We start from the raw sequence: 19745 nt of genomic DNA on the forward strand, positions 1-19745 counted from the left end.
TCCTTCTCTATGAACGGTATGCCTGTATAGCGCGCAAGAAACAATACTTTTCACTGTATACTAATACATGTGACAATAATAAATCAAATCAAATCAAGATGGTTCTAAAATTCTTCATGGGACAGCAATGATTATAGGAGGAGAAGGGGATTAACATCCTGGAAACCAAGGCTGCCTTAGTCGCATCATAATTACCTGACTGATGTCGTTTTTTTTGAATTGATGTTGTCATTCATCAGCGATGGATTGTTCTTTTATTTTACACTTTTATAATCACTCACCCATCCTGTGGTGTCAGTTCCAATCAGTGGGGCAGATGACAGGTCCCTGCTGCTCATTACCCGATACATGATGTTGTCCACTTATCGCTGCATTATTTATCCTCAGTGCTGCAGACCTTGAACTTTAAAATCTGGGAATTTCTCAAAGGACACAGAACTAGTGACCTTTCACAGATTTCCGTAGGCACAAGCCTCAGTTGTAGCTCGATGGTTAGCACTTGAGTCTCTGAATCTGAATGTTGTGGTTCAAATCCCACTCCGTGCGTTACCTGATTCAGTTTTGTGGCCCTTTACAGGCGTCTTTTGGGGAGTGGCTTTGGCTCAATTAGCTGGACAGCGATTTGATTTGATTTATTATTGTCACATGTATGGGGATACAGTGAAAAGTATTGTTTCTTGCGCGTCAAACAGACAATGCGTGCCGTCCATAGAGTACATAGGGGAGAAGGAAAGGAGAGAATGCAGAATGTAGTGTCGAGAGTTTAAGAGAGTTAGAGTGCAGTTTAAAAAGCATAGAATGAGAGTAAAGGATAGAATTCGAGGGTATGCTGGGGACAGCTCACAAGAAGTCACCACGCTCCGGCGCCATCTTGAATGATCTGGTTCCTGATGCGGAGTGATGCCAACAGCGTGGGTTCAATTACCGCACTGCCTGAGGTTATTCATGAAGGCCCCGCCTTTTCAGCCTTGCCCCTCGCTTGAGTTATGGTGATCGTCAGGTTAAATCACTACCAGTCAGCTCTCCCCCCTCAAAGGGCAGAACAGCCGATGGTCATCTGGGACTATGGCAACTTTACCTTTTTGCCTGATCCAATCCACTATTGGCCACTATCTGTCCTCTCAGTGGGACGTGAAAGATCCCATTGGTGCTACTTGGAAGAAGCGAAGAATGTGTTCTCTCCGGTATCCTGGCGAACATTTATCCTCAGTCCAGATCCTCCCCAACTAAGAAAGGATATTCTTGTCACAGAGGGAGAGCAGCGGAGGGTCATGAGCTGATACTGGGGTTGGCGAGACTGTCCTATTGGAGAGATTGGACTGAGCCTGTATTCACTAGGGTTTTGAAGGATGAGAGGAGATGTGATTGAAATGTACAAAATTCTAACCGAGCTGGACAGACTAGATGCAGGAAGCATGATTTCCCTATAGGGGAATCTAGAACCAGGGGGCACAGTTTCAGGATACAGGGTAGGCCATTTAGGACTGAGATGAGGAAAATTCCTTCACTTAAAGTGAATTTAGAATCATAGAATCCCTACAGTGCAGAAGGAGACCATTCGGTCCATCGAGTCTGCTCCAACTCTCCGACAGAGTATCTTTACCTGGCCTATCCTATAACTCCATGGATTTACCCCACTAATCCCCCTAACCTACACATGTTCAGGACTAAAGGGCAATTTAGCATGGCCAATCCACCTAACCTGCACATCTTTGGAGTGTAGGAGGAAACCAGAGCACCCGGAGGAAGCCCACGCAGACCCAGGGAGAACGTGCAGACTCCGATGGGGAGGCAATGGCCAAGTGGTATTATTGCTAGACTATTAATGCAGAAACTCAGCTAATGCTCTGGGGATCCAGGTTCGGATCCCGCCACGGCAGATGGTGGAATTTGGATTCAATAAACAAAAGATTATCTGGAATTAAGAGTCTACTGATGACCATGAAACCATTGTCGATTGTTAGAAAAACCCATCTGGTTCACTAATGTCCTCTAGGGAAGGAAATCTGCCGTCCTTACCTGGTCTGGCCTACTTGTGGCTCCAGGGCCACAGCAATGTGGTTGACTCTCAACTGCCCTCAGGCAATTAGGGATGGGCAATAAATGCTGGCCCAGCCAGCGATGCCCATGTACCAGGAATGAATTAAGGAAAAGCTCTGCACAGACAGTGACCCAAGCCAGGAATTAAATGCGGGTCTCTGGCGTTGAGGGGCAGCAGTGCTAACCACTGTGCCACCGTGCCATTTCTCAGCCATGAAAGCTGTGAAGACCAAGTCACTGAATGTATTCAAGAAAGAGATAAATTTTTTTTAGATTTTAATGGCATCAAGGGGTATGGGGAGAAAGTGGGAATATGGCATTGCGATCGAGGACCAGCCATGATCATATTAAATGGGGGAGCAAGCTCGAAGGGCCGAATGGCCTACTCTCACCCCTAGTTTCTATTGCTGGAATTTTACCGCCCCGCCCGCCACAGGAATTGAGTGGATGAGGGGCCGGAACACAGAAAGGTCCGTTGCCCTCGGGTGGGATTTTACAGTTTCGGGACGAGCGAGGACGTAACAAAAAGCCTAATGTTTTGAAGAACAGATAATTTGATCATGATGACATTGCTGTTTGTGGGAACTTACTGTGCATACGTCATCTGCCGGGTTTACCTATGTTGCGAGAGTGACTGCACTTCAAAAGTACTTCATTGGCAGTAAAGCGCTTTGAGACATCCTGGGTTTAAGAAAGACGCTGTATAAGTGCCCGTTCCTCCAGCTTTCAATGCAGTTATAGGCTACTACACCTGCAGCACGGTGGCACAGTGGTTAGTACTGCTGCCTTACAGCGCCATGGTCCCAGGTTCAATTCCCGGCTTGGGTCACTGTCTGTGCGGAGTCTGTACATTCTCCCCCATGTCTGCATGGTTTCCTCTGGTTGCTCTGGTTTCCTCCCACAGTCTGAAAGACGTGCTGGTTAGGTGCATTGGCCATGCTAAATTCTCCCTCAGTGTACCCAAACAGGTGCCAGAGTGTGGCGACTAGGGAATTTTCACAGTAACTTCATTGTGGTGTTAATGTAAGCCTACTTATAACACTAATAAATACGCTCAAACTCTAAACACTACTTTTAGCAGTGGCACTTATAGAAGCTTCTAGTAATGTGTTCAAGCTGCGGTCAGGTTTTCAGTTTAACTACTACCACTCCAACTACAATTCAACATTTCCAAACTAGCAGACATGCAATGGTAGTAATTTAATCATTTACTATTTGCAAAACATTGAGGCAAGTCTCCCTTATTGTATATTATATGTGGAATGCTGGTGGTCCCAGACCTTTGGTTAAGTTGTATCTAGTGATGAATTGGTCCCTCTGGAATTGTATATCAGCCTGCGGTGAATGATTTAGCTTTGCAGAGAAAACACATTCACTGATTTACTGCAGGAAATTCATATTTTAACAAAGAAAGAATTTTCAATTTTCTCCACTTAAAAATAATCGCCATGTTGAATCTACAACTTAGCCAACCGGACTGTGACCTTTTGTTACAAGAAGTTAGGAGTCAAAGAACTTCCCTGTGCTGTTTGATATTAATGATTTTAATATCTTTCGTTCATTCTTTTCCTTTCAATTCGGAGCAATTTTATCGCTCCAAAAGTGTCCCGTTTTCTCTGTGGTGTGTGCTACTTGTTTTGATCTGGACATGATGTGAGAATTTTAGATGCAGGAAGTAACTGCAAAGATGGATAGGTATTTTTTTTTTGTGCGTGTTGTCCACAAGGCTCCAATTAGAAGCAGCCAGTTTCAATTCTGAATTTACTGCCTGTTACTCTCTGGGCTAATAGAAAATCTATTTTAATTTTGTTGCAAAAATGATTGCCCGCCTATACCGTCTATTTTTAGCGACTGCCCTGGCAGGAATGTTTCCATTTTGAGAAAAAGGCCATGAAACGTCGACAGTTGTTTCTGTCACGTTCTGCTGGTTTCCTTAGTGCGGGAAGGTTGATCTCCAATGACAAACTGAAGAGCAGAGAGAGGACTTAAGGGTGAAGATAAGAGTAGTTGATCTTTGTTGTCTCTCATTCCATTCTTTCTGCAGAGAAGCATAAACTTGCTCCGTATTTAGCGAAGAACTTTCACCTCTTGGCCTTTCACCCTTGCTTCCACTCTTTGTGGGTGGCACGGTGGCACAGTGGTTAGCACTGCTGCCTCAAAGTGCCAGGAACCCAGGTTCAATTCTGGCCTCAGGTCACTGTCTGCGTGGAGTCTGCACATTCTCCCCGTGTCTGCATGGGTTTCCTCCGGGTGCTCCGGTTTCCTCCCACAGTGCAAAGCTGTGCGGGTTAGGTGGATTGGTCATGCTAAATTCTCCCTTAGTGTCTTTATTTATTTGCGTCAGAAGTAAGCTTACAATAACAATGAAGTTACTGTGAAAATCCCCTAGTCGCCACACTCTAGCATCCCTTCGGTTACATTGAAGGAGAATTTAGCATGGCCAATACACCAAACCAGCACGTCTTTTGGACTGTGGGAGGAAACCGGGAGCACCCAGAAGAAATCCACCCAGACACGGGAGAATGTGCAGATTCGGCACAGACAGTGACCCAAGCCAGGAATCGAACCCTGGTCACTGGCACTGTGAGGCAGCAGTGCTAACCACTTTGCCACCGTGCCGCCCAGGGGATTAGCAGGGTAAATATGTGTTGTTACAGAGATAGTGCCTGGGTGGGGTTGTTGTTGGTGCAGGCTCGATGGGCCGAATGGCTTCCTTTTGCACTGTGGGATTCTATGATTCTATGTTGCAGACATCCAGAGTGCATCACAGTTCCTACCTGTCAAACATTTAGTCAGGCAATACATTTCAGCACATACTCTCAATAACAATGGCAACTCGCATTGACAAAGTGGGTGGGATTCTTCGGCCTTGTCCATGGTGTACCCACTGCGAGTGAGAATGGAAGATCTGGTGTTCCAGCCAAAACTCCATTCACTCCCAGCGGCATTGGAGAATCCCAGCCGTGAAGGCGGACAGGAGATTTCGGCTAGTGTGGTTAATATCCCAAAACATTCCAAAGCACTTTGTGGGTGCGTTATCAAAATAGATTTGACACCGAGCTACATAAGAAGATGTTGGGACAGTTGACCAAAAGCTTGGTCAAAGAGATGGGATTTGAAGTAGCATCTTAGAGGAGAATAGAGGGAGGTGTTAAGGCAGAGTGGTTTATGGAGAAGGTTCCAGAGCTTAGGTAGCTGAAGGCACGCCACCCCCCCTCCCCCCTCCCCCCCCCACCCCCACTCCGCCCCCAGTGATGGCGTGATGAAAATTAGGCTTGGGGTAGGTGCCAGAATTGGAGACATATCTCAGGAGGACTCGTGACTTATTCTAGATAAGACAGAAAGCACACAAAAGTCTATTCAATATCTGAAAACTGGATGACCCTTAAATCTCTTTTCTTCTTCTGTCTCCCAGCAGAGAGACCTTTCCAATGCAGATACTGTCCCTACAGTTCATCGCAGAAGGGAAACCTGAAAACGCACGTGCAGTGTGTCCATCGCCTGCCATTCGACAACACCCAGTATCCGGATCGCCGCTTCCGACTCTCGCGGAGTGACATCGACCTCTACAAGGCAATGGAGAAACAGTTTGGTCACTTTTCGACGGGTTGCCAGGCTTCAGGGACAACGGTACAGGAATGAGATTGTGTCCGAACCTATTTCTGGCCTGCAAATTTCAGGATATTTCCATTCACATTGAGTGAGATGTAGTGGGACCATTCCACAAAGGATTGGGGCAGTGAGGTAGGGCAGGGTGGGGGAGTTTGACTGCAGCGATACAATCTGTTGAGGACTCATGGATTCAGGGAACAGCCATTTATTCGACAGTGCGACCCGAATGTTGGCTTCTTCTCATTTTCTTGATGAATGCAGGCCCACAGACAATTGCAAGCGGAACGCTGATTGTCCACTCAGAATACATTTATTTTTATTGGATATCTAGGATGCAAAATGGTCAAATCCTCACTGTTTTAGTCACACAGTCTTGCTTTTTGGCCTTTCCTTAGATGTTGATGGACTTTGGAAAATACAGCCATGGTTTTGCGATGGGCAGATGCTAGACAATCCAACACTTATTGGTGTTATTAATGTACATTATGCTGGACATGCAACTTAGCCCTTACCACATCTTCGAAACTCATTGTTAGACAAGGAAGATCCAAAATTTATCAACGGTGCATTTGTACGTTTTTTAAGAAAAATTATGATTGAACACTCTTTAGACAAACATAATTCATGTTAAAAGTGTAAAGCCAGGATGGCAGACCATGTCAACAAGAAGCATTCTTATTATCTGTTGATGGGAAGGTACTAAATGTTAACATTAACTCACTATCGTGTGTTTTTTTAAAAATATGAACTGAGTTTGGATAACTCTTTGTTCATCTACTTTTCAGGATATTTTATCAAACCATTAACTTTTACTGAAAAAACAAACAGAGAAGCCACAAAAGGTGGTTTCTTAGTCAGAAGCCTTGGGTTTATCTTGTTGAATGAATAAGACCCAACAGCCATGTCCATCGGCTGCAGACTAAAAGATATTGCGTCAACACTCAGGACTATATGTAACACAAATTCCTGAAGAGTTCTTGTTGTTATACTGCTATCCTCTTCAACTTAAAAAACTCTCTTTACCTCTTCTGTTTTGGCAATTTTGGATTTTCATTTCCTCTTTTGAGGTTTCCCCTGAATTGGGATTACGGGATGCAAGGAGAAGCCATCAGTGTACAACATAAATTCAATACAAGTGACTCTGAGGGTCTGGAATACCTCTTCTGAGGGTAAACTCGAGGGAGGCAGAGAATGGGGTGGGTGGGCCGGGTGGGGGTGGGGGGGGGGGGGGGGGGCTCTTTACCCTCTGATCACCAATTAGCACGAATGCAGGAACAACCTGTATGATAGCAAGCATGCAATGGCAGCCTAGTTACTACATATGGATGGGTACAGATGAAAAACACCAGCCAGTTGACAATCGTAAGGATCCGCTAAACGTTCTCAAGCAGTGTGTCATTGGCTCCGCGAGGACCATTTTTGCGGAGAAAGAGAGAGAGAGACGAGGGACAGAATGGCCAAACACCAGTAGAGAGAGCAACAGTGGGCCTCCGCAACGCACTCTAATGGATGCTGTATGTTGCGATGGCCATTGCCTCCGGTTTATGGAGATTCAATAAATTCAATTCTATTATCGCTTTGGATTCTGAGAATTTTACTGACTCTTTTTTCTGAAGATTCTGTTCTCCCCCATTTGTGTGGTAACTCATGCATCACACGGTCAAGGCTCAGCCGCACACCAGGCTAAACACACACATTTATTTCTCACTGTCATTTCTGCATGGAGTAGAGGTTCATTTTAATCAAAGCCACCCATTGGGAAACTGACAGGATCGAGTGCAACACTGATTTTATGGCCTGTCCCTATTATGTATAAGTTTATTTATTAGTGTCACAAGTAGGCATATATTAACACTGGAATGAAGCTACTGTGAAAATCCCCTAGTTACCACACTCCGGCACCTGTTTGGGTAACACTGAGGGAGAATTTAGCATGGCCAATGCACCCAACCAGCATGTCTTTGGACTTTGGAGGAAACCAGAGCACCCAGAGGAAACCCACCCAGGCACGGGGAGAATGTGCAGACTCCGCATAGACAGTGACCCAAGCCGGGAATCGAACCCAGGTCCCTGGCGCTATGAGACAGCAGTGCTAAGCTGTGCCACCCATTTATCCCAGTAAATTGATTTCTGGAGGAGTTTAATATCCATGGGGCCCAGATTTTCACACAGTCATGGAGACTCAGCAGAACTTTGAAAATGGCCGGCGGGACACAGTTGCACTTCTTTCTGATGCCAACCAAATAAACCAAATGCCTCACAGTGCCAGGGACCCGGGTTCGATTCCCGGCTTGGGTCACTGTCTGTGCGGAGTCTGCATGTTCTCCCCATGTCTGCGTGGGTTTCCCCCGGATGCTCTGGTTTCCTCCCACAGCCTGAAAGACATGCTGGTTAGGTGCAATGGCCGTGCTAAATTCTCCCTCAGTGCACCCGAACAGGCGCTGGAGTGTGGCAATTAGGGGATTTTCACAGTAACTTCATTGCAGTGTTAATGTAAGCCTACTTGTGACTAATAAACTAAAGGAAAAATAGAACAAACTCAGGAACAAAGCAAGAAGGGCAGCCCCAACAGGAAGGGAACTGCCCAAACCAAAAAAACAAGGCAGAAAGGCAACTTAAAAAAATAAGGGTGGAAGTCTCCAGCCACGCTGGTCTAAAAGCCGGAAATTCTCACTCCACCGTCAATGGGGTTTTACATTGTCCGCAGCCCGCCAGCTAAAATTCCAGTGGTGGGCGGGATGGGAGAACTCCGGCCTAAATCTGGGACCCAGATGCAGAAATTCCCGGAACACACCTCTCTTTCCGACAGATCCTGTTTTTGTTGGAAGGGGAATTGGGGGCGGGGAGGGGGTGGTGCGTGCTTCACACAGGAGGAAAACCCATGTCAACGCATGACTGGTTAGGTGCATTGACCCGAACAGGCGCCAGGGTGTGGCGACGAGGGGATTTTCACGGTAACTTCATTGCAGTGTTAATGAAAGCCTGCTTGCGACTCTTGAATAAACTTTAACCAAACTAATTTGGACTCTTGTTTAAAAAAATATACTTTTAGAATAGTCCTTTCAAAAAAAAAATCTAAGCACTGTATATTTCCCAAGGCTGTGGCCTGAAGAAGAAATGAAGATTCATTAATACAAAGCTAAACTTTTCTGTGAGCTGTGTGACATGTTTTCATTTGCTTCCCTGGTATAGGTGGAAATAATTGGAACAAAACCTGCTGTTTGCTTTCGATTCTCAATGGGTTCTAAATGTCTGCTGAGAATTATTCAATCCCATTGGGGGTAACAGGGTGATGGAAGATTACTGCTCTAACACAACTGCATTGTTCAATCACATGCAAATGTATCTGTTAAGTTAACATGAAAATCCAACTCACCGATGATTTAGGAAGCTATCTTAATGAAGCCCACCACTGCTGAGATTATGTTACTTCATTCTGTGTAAGGTCATTCTGACAGTGATTTTGTGGTTGTGATTACAACTATCATTGGAAGTTGTAAGATAATCTGAAACTTTTAAGATGGTCTGCCTTCTTCTAGGTGGCAAGGTGGCACAGTGGTTAGCGCTGCTGCCTCACAGCATCAGGATTCAATCCCAGCTTTGGGTGACTGTCTGTATGGAGTTCGTATGTTCTCCCCGTGTCTGTGTGGGTCACCTCTGGGTGCTCTGGTTTCCTCCCACACTCCAAAGATGTGCAGGCTAGCTGGATTGGCCATGCTAAATTGCCCCTTAGTATCCCAAAATGTGTCGACTGGGGGATTAGTGGAGAAAATATGTGGCATTACAGGAATAGGGTTGAGAATAGGATACTCTGTTGGAGGGTCAGTGGGGACTCGATGGGCCTCCTTCTGCATTTGGCTATGTCCAAAGATGTATAGGTTAGGCAGGGATTAGTGGGGTAAATACATGGGGTTATGGGGAAATGGCCAGGGGAGGTCCTGGGTGGGGTGCTCTGCCAGAGAGTCAGTAAAGACTCAATGGGCTGAATGGCTCCTTCTGCAGTGTGAGGATTCTATGATTGAGAACCAGAGGATACAGATTAAATGTGATTGGCAAAAGAAGCAACAGCAACATGAGGGAAAAGAAAACCTTTTTATGCAGCAAGCCATTAGGGTTTGGAATGCACTGTCTGAGAGTGTGGTGGAGGCAGATTCAGTTGAGGTGTTCAGAAGTGAATTGGACAATAATCTGAAGAAAAATATTTGCAGGGCCTTGTGGAGGAAGGTAGGGAAAGTGAAACTAGGTGAGTTGCTCTTGCAGTGGGCTGACATGGGCACAATGGGTCGAATGGCGCTCTGTCCTGTTGTCATTCTATGATTCTACAAACTGAAGGACATGGAAACAAGAGGAGGCTATTCAGTGCCTCAAGCCTGCTCAGCAATTCAATTCGATCATGACTGATTCGTGTCTTAACTCCGTTCCATTATGGGCGGCATGGTGGCACAGTGGTTAGCACTACTGCCTCACTGTGTCAGGAACCTGGGTTTGATTCCTGGCTTGGGTACACTGGAAATTTAATGTCTCTCCTTTCAGATCATCAGACTACACACAAAATACTCAACTAGCAGTGATATCTTTTCACCCATGATCATCTGATCGCAGGCATCCTCTCATTAACAATCTCATGGCAAATTGAAAAAAGTTTAAAGTTTATTTATTCGTGGCACAAGTCAGCTTACATTAACACTGCAATGAAAATCCCCTAGTCGCCACACTCCGGCGCCTGTTTGGGTGCACTGAGGGAGAATTTAACATGGCCAATGCACCTAACCAGCATATCTTTCGGACTATGGGAGGAAATCGGAGCTCCCGCAGGAAATCCACGCAGATATGGGGAGAACGTGCAAACTCCGCACAGACAGTGACCCAAGCCGGGGGTTGAACCCGGGTCCCTGGCGCTGTGAGGCAGCAGTGCTAACCACTGTGACACCGTGCTGCCCATGATGCGTGATTATTATGCGTGATTAAATTATGTGTGATTAAAATCAGGGCTGGCCAGGAACCAGCAAAAAATTCACCAATAATACCTCAACCTGCTTTCTAAGATGTGCATTAATCTTATTAAATTTACCACACTTTGTATATTTTCACCTGTGTTTCCCATTTTCAGAGTGGTTGTTAGTGTGGACCACAAAACAAAATGATGCAACATTCCATCACTAACGCATTTCAATTCAAGGGTAGAAATATTTGGTGACAGAAAAGGAGATGTTTTATCCGCATTTAGGATAAGAATCGAGCTTACAGCATCGATTATTTTCCTCCCTCCTTTTACTTTGCTGAATTGAGAGCAATCCGTGTGAAGAACGTTTGTTAATCTTAATGGTTTTAATAAATTATGTAAATTAATACCAATCGTAGTTTATGGCATAACAAAGGTTACTTTCCCCTCCTAGCAGAATGTTATTTTACTGTCAGTTTATTGGGTTGTTAAATAAATATATTTAACGCTGTTCATGTTTGCTATTTATTCTTTTGTTATCAGTTTTTTTAAAAATACATTCTTTAAATTCATGCGTTTTTGACTTAGTGTCATTTTTGGATTTTCCGTTTTTTCAAAGTAGTAGTGTGTAAAGATATTTTTGTCTTTTCCGTATTAAAGTTTCTATAATCAACTTCTCGTACACATCTGTGGTTCCTTTAGTGATCTATCATTCCGGCAGTGACTTTGATTTGATTTGATTTGATTTGTTATTGTCACATGTATTAACATACAGTGAAAAGTATTGTTTCCTGCGCGCGATACAGACAAAGCATACCGTTCATAGAGAAGGAAAGGAGAGGGTGCAGAATGTAGTGTTACAGTCATAGCTAGGATGTAGAGAAAGGTCAACTTCATGAAGAGATTGAATTAATGCATTGTTAGAGAGTTTAAAAGAGTTAGAGTGAAGTTTTAGAAACATAGAACGAGAGTAAAAGATAGAATTAGGAGGTATGCTGGGCACAGCTTGCAAGAAGTCGCCTCGCTCCGGCGCCATCTTGGGTTCACCCAAGTGGGTTGACGTGGTGAGGTGCCATCTTTCTCATGGAGCGTAGGAGGCTGAGGGGTGATCTTATAGAGGTCTATAAAATAATGAGGGGCATAGATCAGCTAGATAATTGACATCTTTTCCCAAAGGTAGGGGAGTCTAAATCTAAAGGGCATAGGTTTAAGGTGAGAGGGGAGAGATACAAAAGGGTCCAGAGGGGCAATTTTTTCACAGAGAGGGTGGTGAGTGTCTGGAACGAGTTGCCAGAGGTAGTAGTAGAGGTGGGTACAATTTTGTCTTTTAAAAAGCGTTTAGACAGTAACATGGATAGGATGGGTATAAAAGGATATGGGCCAAATGCGGGCAATTGGGACTAGCTTAGTGTTAAAAAAGGGGTGGCATGGACAAGTTGGGCCGAAGGGCTTGTTTCCATACTGTAATCCTCTGTGACTCAATGACTCATGAGATGTTAAACCAAGGGCCCATCTACCCTCCCAGGTGGGCGTAAAAGATCTTTCGGAGAAGAGCAGGGGAGTTACCCCCAGCGTCCTGACCGCTACTGACCCCTTAACCAACATCACTAAGATACTAGGCCAGAGATGGTTCACTCGGATGATGAAGGTATGGAGGGATTTTCTTACAAGTGGAGGTTAAGTAGGTTGGGCCTAAACTCATTGGAGTTTAGAAGAGTGAGAGGCGACGTCATGGCGGGATTTTCCATGCAATCCGCCGTGTGTTTCGCAGTGGCGGAGGTGACCGCCATTGGCTGGCGGTGGGATTTTCTGGCCCTGCCAGAATTTCCCATTGAACGAACTCCTCGTTGCCAGGAAACCTGCGACGGGGGTGTGCAGTCGGTGGAACCAGAACAACCGGGAAGTTGTGGCCATAGAATTCTCAGGGGGGGCTTGACAGGGTAGATGCTGAGAGGTTGTTTCCCATTGTGGGAGAGTCTAGGACCAGGGGGCATAATCTCAGAGTAAGGGGATTGTCCCATTTAAGACAGAGATGAGGAGGAATTTCTTCTCTCAGAGGGGAGTGAATCTGTGGAATTCTTTACTGTAGAGGCTGGGTTATTAAGTATGTTCAAGGCTGAGATAGACATATTTTTAATTAGTAAGGGAATCAAGGGTTATGGGGATAAGGCGGGAAAGTGGAGTTGACAATTATCAAATTGGACCAGTCATGATCTCATTGAATGGTAGAGCGGAATGGATGGGCTGAGTGGCCTTCTTCTGCTCCAGGGTAGATTAGATAGGTGGGCTGTGCCTCAGATTGGTAGCCCCTCTTCCCTCCCCTCAAGTTGCTGTGTAACTGTTTGTTCTTCACTGCTTCTAAATTACATTGCTTCAAAAAGTAGGCATGTCACATAAAGATACTCTAACCAGGACCAGAGTGAGGAGCAGGCTTGGTAAGAATGCTGGATGATCGAATCATGAAGAAGATCTTTTATGGTGTGTTGACAACAGAGAATTGATGTTGCGATGCTCCGATTAAGAGATATGTGAAAGCGACTCTGAAACAGTGCGGACTGGATGTCCTTAGTGCGGACAACTTCATAGAATCATAGAAACCCTACAGTGCAGAAAGAAGCCATCTGGCCCATCGAGTCTGCACCGACCACAATCCCACCCAGGCCCTACGCCCATATCCCTACACATTTACCTGCTAATCTCTCTAACCTACACATCTCAGGATACTAAGGGGCAATTTTAGCATGGCCAATCAACCTAACCCGCACATCTTTGGACTGTGGGAGGAAACCGGAGCACCCGGAGGAAACCCACGCAGATACGAGGAGAACGTGCAAACTCCACACAGACAGTGACCCAAGCCGGGAATCGAACCCAGGTCCCTGGAGCTGTGAAGCAGCAGTGCTAACCACTGTGCTACCGTGCTGCCTCTTACTTCTAACTTACTTTTAAGGCTGCCAGCAACCGTTTCTACAAACCTGGAAATCCTGGACAGAATTTTACCGTTCCCCCCTCAGCAGATGTGGTGGTGTAACCCCAGTAAGGGACATTTCCCTGAAAGTGTCTTGTGATCTACTGGTCCAATTGGGAAGCAAGTTGGGTACTCACACAGACTTGCCTGGACTTGGTCAAGCAGTCAGAGTTTTGGACCTTTGTCCTTGCTCCGTAGTGTGTATAGTTATTCTGTTAATAAACCTTTGTAAGTCCACTGATTAGAGTTTGAGCCTTATCTTGTTAAACTACAGCGTGAGGGAGGGGGGGTTGGGGGCTTAAAATTTGAGGATGGTCCTTCCACTGCGTTCTCATCTGCCCAGATCTCTCCACTGTTTCACACTGAGCCCAGGTTTTGTCCCATTTAAGGCCCTTAAGTGGCCATTAAAGGACGATATTCCCACATAGCCTCTGTTTTTTGGCTGCAGGGAGGAGTTCAGGGTTGAGACAGAGAACCCAAAAAGTGACCCTGCTCAGGCCTCAGGCGGGAAAGGGGAGGGGGCGGGTGGATTTTGGGCACTTCCAGGAACAGCTTCCCTACAATAGCTGGTAACCACCCTCTCCTCATCCCCAGAAAGACTGGCCCTGGTGGATGCCCCCCCATTCCCTCCCCCCCACCACCCCCCCGACACACCTGGCCTCTCCATCAACAAACCCACACTGCCCTGTCTACCCCCCTCCCCACCCCCGAGACTCAGCCCCCCACCTTCCCCTGAGGCCCCCCCCCCCACTCCAGGGTTTAGGTTGTCAGGACCGTTTGCAATCCCAGCCCTGCCCACCGCAGTATCTGGCGCTGCAGTGACTAGACTGTTGTCGGCCAGTCGCTTGGCCAGCTCCTCTCTGAGGCAGGACTTCCTCCCGAGTGACCAGCAGAAGTGTTCCCTCCCCACCGGCCAAGCAACACTTGCTGGAACATCAAATGTCTTCGGGACAGGCGTGGGGTTCTGTTCACTCCACTGATGGCAGGATGGGAAAACCCCCACGATCCATCCCAACAATCCTGATGCAAGTCTCTGGTCTGCTGTCCCATTGCTCAGGTTTCTTACAGCTCTTCATCTACTCCCAGCCTGCTGCTACAGCCAAGACACAGAGGTCCAAAACTGGCTGCAAGAACAGCTGGCTAACTTCAACTGGTGCTTGGCTCACATGAACCTGGACTCCATGCTGGGTTTGCAGACCCTCAACAGCATGTTTAGCGCTGGGGGGCTGCATGAGATCTGGGTGCTGCCTGCATTACTACCAACGGGAGCAGGCTAATAGTGCATCCTCCACGTCTCTTATCTAGCTTTATTGAATTTAAAGCTTATCTCCTCAGGCTATAACAGTGTCTTTGAAGAAATACATGAAGTTGTGCAAAGTTGTAGTGGAAGAGCATGGGGCGAGTGGGGCTAATTGGATGGCTCCCTCAAAGAGCTGGCACAGGCATGATAGACCGAATGGCCTCCTTCTGTGTTGAATGATTCTATTCTAAATTACCTCAAACATGAACTAAAAACATCCACAGTACCGGCCAATCCAATCTACCTGGAAAGAACTTCCACCTGTCAGCGAGCAGACCCACTTTGAAATCTCTCACTGCAGATATTCATTCATTTTTTAAAATTCATTTGTGGGACATGAGCGTCACTAGCTGGCCAACATTTATTGCTTGTGTGGCTTTTGATACCAAATAAACCTGTCGGACTTTAACCTGGGTGTTGTTAAACTTCTTACAGCATTTATTGCCCATCCCTAGTTGCCCTTGTTCAGTGGGCAGTTGAGAGCCAATCGCATTGCTGTAGCTCTGGAGTCACATGTAGGCCAGACCAGGTAAGGACGGCAGATTTCCTTCCCTAAAGGACATTAGTGAACCAGGTGGATTTTTCCGACAATGGTTTCATGGTTATCAGTAGATTCATAATTCCAGATATTTTCATTGAATTCAAATTCCACCATCTGCCGTGGTGAGATTCGAACCCGGGTCCCCAGAACATTAGCTGACTTTCTGGATTAATACTCTAGTGATCATACCACTAGGCCATCGCCTATTATATTAATATATGATGTTATTTTATATTATTTTGTATTAATGAATCATCCGGAAATATAGCATGGACACATGCAATGGGGGAGGTAGTGGTGTAGTGGTATTGTCACTGGACTAGTAATCCAGCGACCCAGGGTAATGTTCTGGGGACCCGAGTTCAAATTTCGCCACGGCAGATGGTGAAATTTGAATTCAATAGAAATCTGGAATTAAAAATCAAATGATGACTATGAAGCCATTGTCGATTGTTGGAAAAGTCCATCTGGTTCACTAATGTTCCTTTAGGGAAGGAAATCTGCCGTCCTTACCTGGTCTGGCCTACATGTGACTCCAGATCCACAGCGTTATGGTTGACTCTCAACTGCTCTCGGGTGACTAGAGATGGACAATAAATTCTGACCAGTCAGTGACGCCCATGTCCCATGAACGAATAAAAAAAATCTTCAGCCATCAACACAATAATGCTTCCTGTGTAAAAAATAATCAACCCTCACATTATTCTGAATGCATAGCGATGAGTGTGTGTGTGAGTGAGCGGTGAGGATATGGGCTCTGCTGCCACACAGCATGGGTGTAGGATGCCAACTTGAGTTGGATGTTTTTCCAAAAGTTTTCATCTCATTTTCTAATGCATTTGACAACCAAGCTTGAGTCAAACACATCTTTCTTTTGCCAACTGGATGACTCTTGATGGTTAGTCAAACTGTATCCCCACCTCAATGTCCCAATATTTTAGAAATTTAGAAGGTAAATGACCCGCCTCCGCAAGAATTTTCCCCTGACTTCGTTCAGTGGAGATATTCATCTTTAATTCCTGGAGACTATTCTTGATGGTTGGGTGCCACGGTGGCACAGTGGTTAGCATTCCTGGCTTTGGGTCACTGTCTGTGCAGAGTCTGCACGTTCTCCCCGTGTCTGCGTGGGTTTCCTCCCACAGTCTGAAAGACGTGCTGGTTAGATGCATTGGCCATGCTAAATTCTCCCTCGGTGTACCCCAACAGTGCCAGAGTGTGGCGACTAGGGGATTTTCACAGTAACTTCATTGTAGTGTTAATGTAAGCCTACTTGTGGCATGAATAAATAAACTTACAAACTGATTGAGCTGACTGGCACATTGGTACATTTAAGTGGAAGTTGGATAAGAAGATGGAGGAGAAAGGGATCGAAGGATATGAACAAAGAGCAGTACAGTACAGGAACAGGCCTTCGGCCCTCCAGGCCTGTGCCGATCATGATGCCTGCCTAAACTAAAACCGTATGCATTTTCGGAGTCCGTATCCTTCCATTTCCATCCTATTCATGTATTCGTCTAGTTGCCCCTTAAATGCCGCTATCACACCTGCTCCCACCACCTCCCCGGGCAGCGCGTTCCAGACATTCACCACCCTCTGTGTAAAAAACTTGCCTCGCACATCTCCTCTAAACTTTTCCCCACTCACCTTAGACTTTTGTCCCCTCGTACTTGACTTCTCTACTCTAGTAAAGAGCATCTGACTATCCACTCTGTCCATGCCACTCATAATCTTGTAAAACTCTATCAGGTCAGCCCTCAATCTCCGTCATTCTGGTGAGAACAAACTGAGTTTATCCAACCTCTCCTCATAGCTAATACTCTCCAGACCAGGCAACAACCTGGTAAGCCTCTTCTGCACCCTCTCCAAAGCCTCCACATCCTTCTGGTAGTGTGGCGGCCAGAATTGTACACAATATTCCAAATGAGGCCTAACTAAGGTTCTGTACAGCTGCAGCATGACCTGCCAATTTCTATACTCAATGCCCCGACCAATGAAGGTAAGCATGTCATATGCCTTGTTGACTACCTTATCCACCTGCGTTGCCACTTTCAGTGATGTATGCCCAGACATGTACGTCCAGATCTCTCTGTCTTTCAATACTCCCAAGGGTTCTACCATTTACTGTATTATTACTACATGCATTGGACATTCCAAGATGCATTATCTCACATTTGTCTGGATTAAATTCCATCTGCCATTTCTCCATCCAAGTCTCCAACCAGTCTATATCTTACTGTCTCCTCTGACAATCCTCTTCGCTATCCGCACCTCCACCAATTTTTGTGGCTTTAACAAAATATAAGATGTAATTTAATGATAACAATCTTTAATATAATAATCCTCTCACCCACTGTTAGGGTGGGAGGAGACACATGTGGGTCACAAACAAGGATATGGAGCATTTGGGCTGAATGGCCTGTTATATGCTGTAAAAACAATGTATCTCAGAGAAACATCAAACAACGAAATGAAGGCACTCCAACTTTGTACTGAAGCTATTCCAGTTTCACATGTCTTTGGGTGTCACGGTGGCACAGTGGTTAGCATTGCTGCCTCACAGCACCAAGGACCCGGGTTCACTTCCTGCTCGGGTCACTGTCTGTGTGGAGTTTGCACGTTCTCCCCGTGTCTGCGTGGGTTTCCTCCGGGTGCTCCGGTTTCTTCCCACAGTCCAAAGATGTGCAGGTTAGGTGGATTGGCCGTGCTAAATTGTCCCTCAGTGTCAGGGGTTAGCAGGGTAAGTATGTGAGGTTAAGGGAATAGATCTTGAGTGGGACTGTTGTCGGGGCAGACTCAATGGGCCGAATGGCCTGTGATGCGCGATTGATTCACACGGGAGGCTAGGACGTACCCGGGAATAAAGGCTTTTATTCACAACAAGATTGGAGCACACTACTTAACAATATTATCCCAGACTAAGGGCTACTAGGAAGTAGCAGTGACCTTTATACTCCTGTAAGAAGTCGGAGCTGAACGGAGTGTACCACATAAACAATGCTAACAGGTGGAACACCCCAACCCTAACCCCAACAGTAACAAGAGTAACATATGTACAAGTAGCCATAGTGGTAACCATCTATGGTTCACCACATTCACCCCTCCTTTAAAAACAAAGGCCGGTGGGGCAAGGAGACAATACGAACTGTCCACATGTTCACAAGTTCAGTCGTATCGGGGGTCCGCACCGTCTCTGCGACCTCCGCAGCACTGGCTCCACTGCCGGTTCTGGTGACCGTGGTGACGATCCTCTCTCCGAGGTGGTGTCCACTGACTCCCCCAGTTCCTCACACGCCTGTCGACCTCGAGGTGGCGACAATCTCCTGGACTCAGGCAAGCTGTACACGGGAGTAAGAGGATTAAGTTGAGGTCCCGATGCTGCCCGCGCCGTGCCAGGAGGGGAGAGAATGGGCAAAGGAATCCTAACCAGGGGTGCGGGAGTGACGGGGGTTTCCAGGTCCCCTGCAGGCGCTAGATCTCTGATAGAGACCGTGTCCTCTCGCCCGTCAGGATATGCCACATAGGCATATTGAGGGTTGACGTGGAGGAGATGGACCTGTTCAACCAAAGGGTCGGACTTGCGGGCCCTAACATGCCACCGCAGGAGGACAGGTCCTGAGTACGTCAATCAAGATGGCAGTGAGGTGCCAGAGGAAGACTTCCTAGGGAAGGTAAACATCCGGTCATGTGGGGTAGCGTTGGTTGCCGTACACAGGAGGGACTGGATTGAATGGAGCGCATCAGAAAGTACCTCTTGCCAACGGGTGATTGGAAGACCCCTAGACCTTAACACCAGTAAAACAGCCTTCCAGACTGTAGCGTTTTCTCTCTTGACCTGTCCGTTACCCCTGGGGTTGTAACTCGCAGTCCTACTTGAGGCAATTCCCTTAGAGAGCAGGTATTGCCTCAAGTCGTCGCTCATAAACGACGAACCCCTATCACTGTGGATATAACTGGGGTAGCCGAACAGGGTAAAAAGACTCCGCAGGGATTTGATGACCGTGGCAGCGGACATGTCAGAACAGGGGATGGCAAAGGGGAATCGGGAGTATTCATCAACCACATTGAGGAAATACACATTTCGATCTGTTGAAGGAAGGGGCCGCTTGAAGTCGACACTCAGTCGTTCAAAAGGGCGAGTGGCCTTAATGAGGTGTGCCCTGTCAGGCCGGTAGAAGTGCGGCTTGCACTCTGCACAAACCTGGCAGCTTCGAGTTATCGACCTGACATCCTCTATGGAGTAGGGCAGATTCCGAGCCTTTACAAAATGGAAAAACCGAGTGATCCCCGGATGGCAGAGATCATTGTGGAGGGCCTGTAACCGGTCCTCCTGCACACTGGCACA

General features: G+C 46.4%; 1 protein-coding gene across 2 annotated transcripts in view; it reads left to right on the plus strand.

The window, feature by feature from the left end:
* The window catches only part of znf516 (zinc finger protein 516), a 152990-nt gene extending 146198 nt beyond the window's left edge, over positions 1 to 6792 (plus strand). For both annotated transcript variants that reach the window (XM_078217155.1, XM_078217156.1), the window contains exon 6: positions 5456 to 6792. In XM_078217155.1, the coding sequence (XP_078073281.1) occupies positions 5456 to 5682 (227 nt within the window). In that variant the 3' untranslated portion in view covers positions 5683 to 6792. The remainder of the gene's footprint in view (positions 1 to 5455) is intronic.
* The last annotated feature ends 12953 nt before the right edge of the window (positions 6793 to 19745 follow it).

The sequence above is a fragment of the Mustelus asterias genome, chromosome 7, assembly GCF_964213995.1.
Source record: "Mustelus asterias chromosome 7, sMusAst1.hap1.1, whole genome shotgun sequence".
Lineage (NCBI taxonomy): Eukaryota > Metazoa > Chordata > Chondrichthyes > Carcharhiniformes > Triakidae > Mustelus > Mustelus asterias.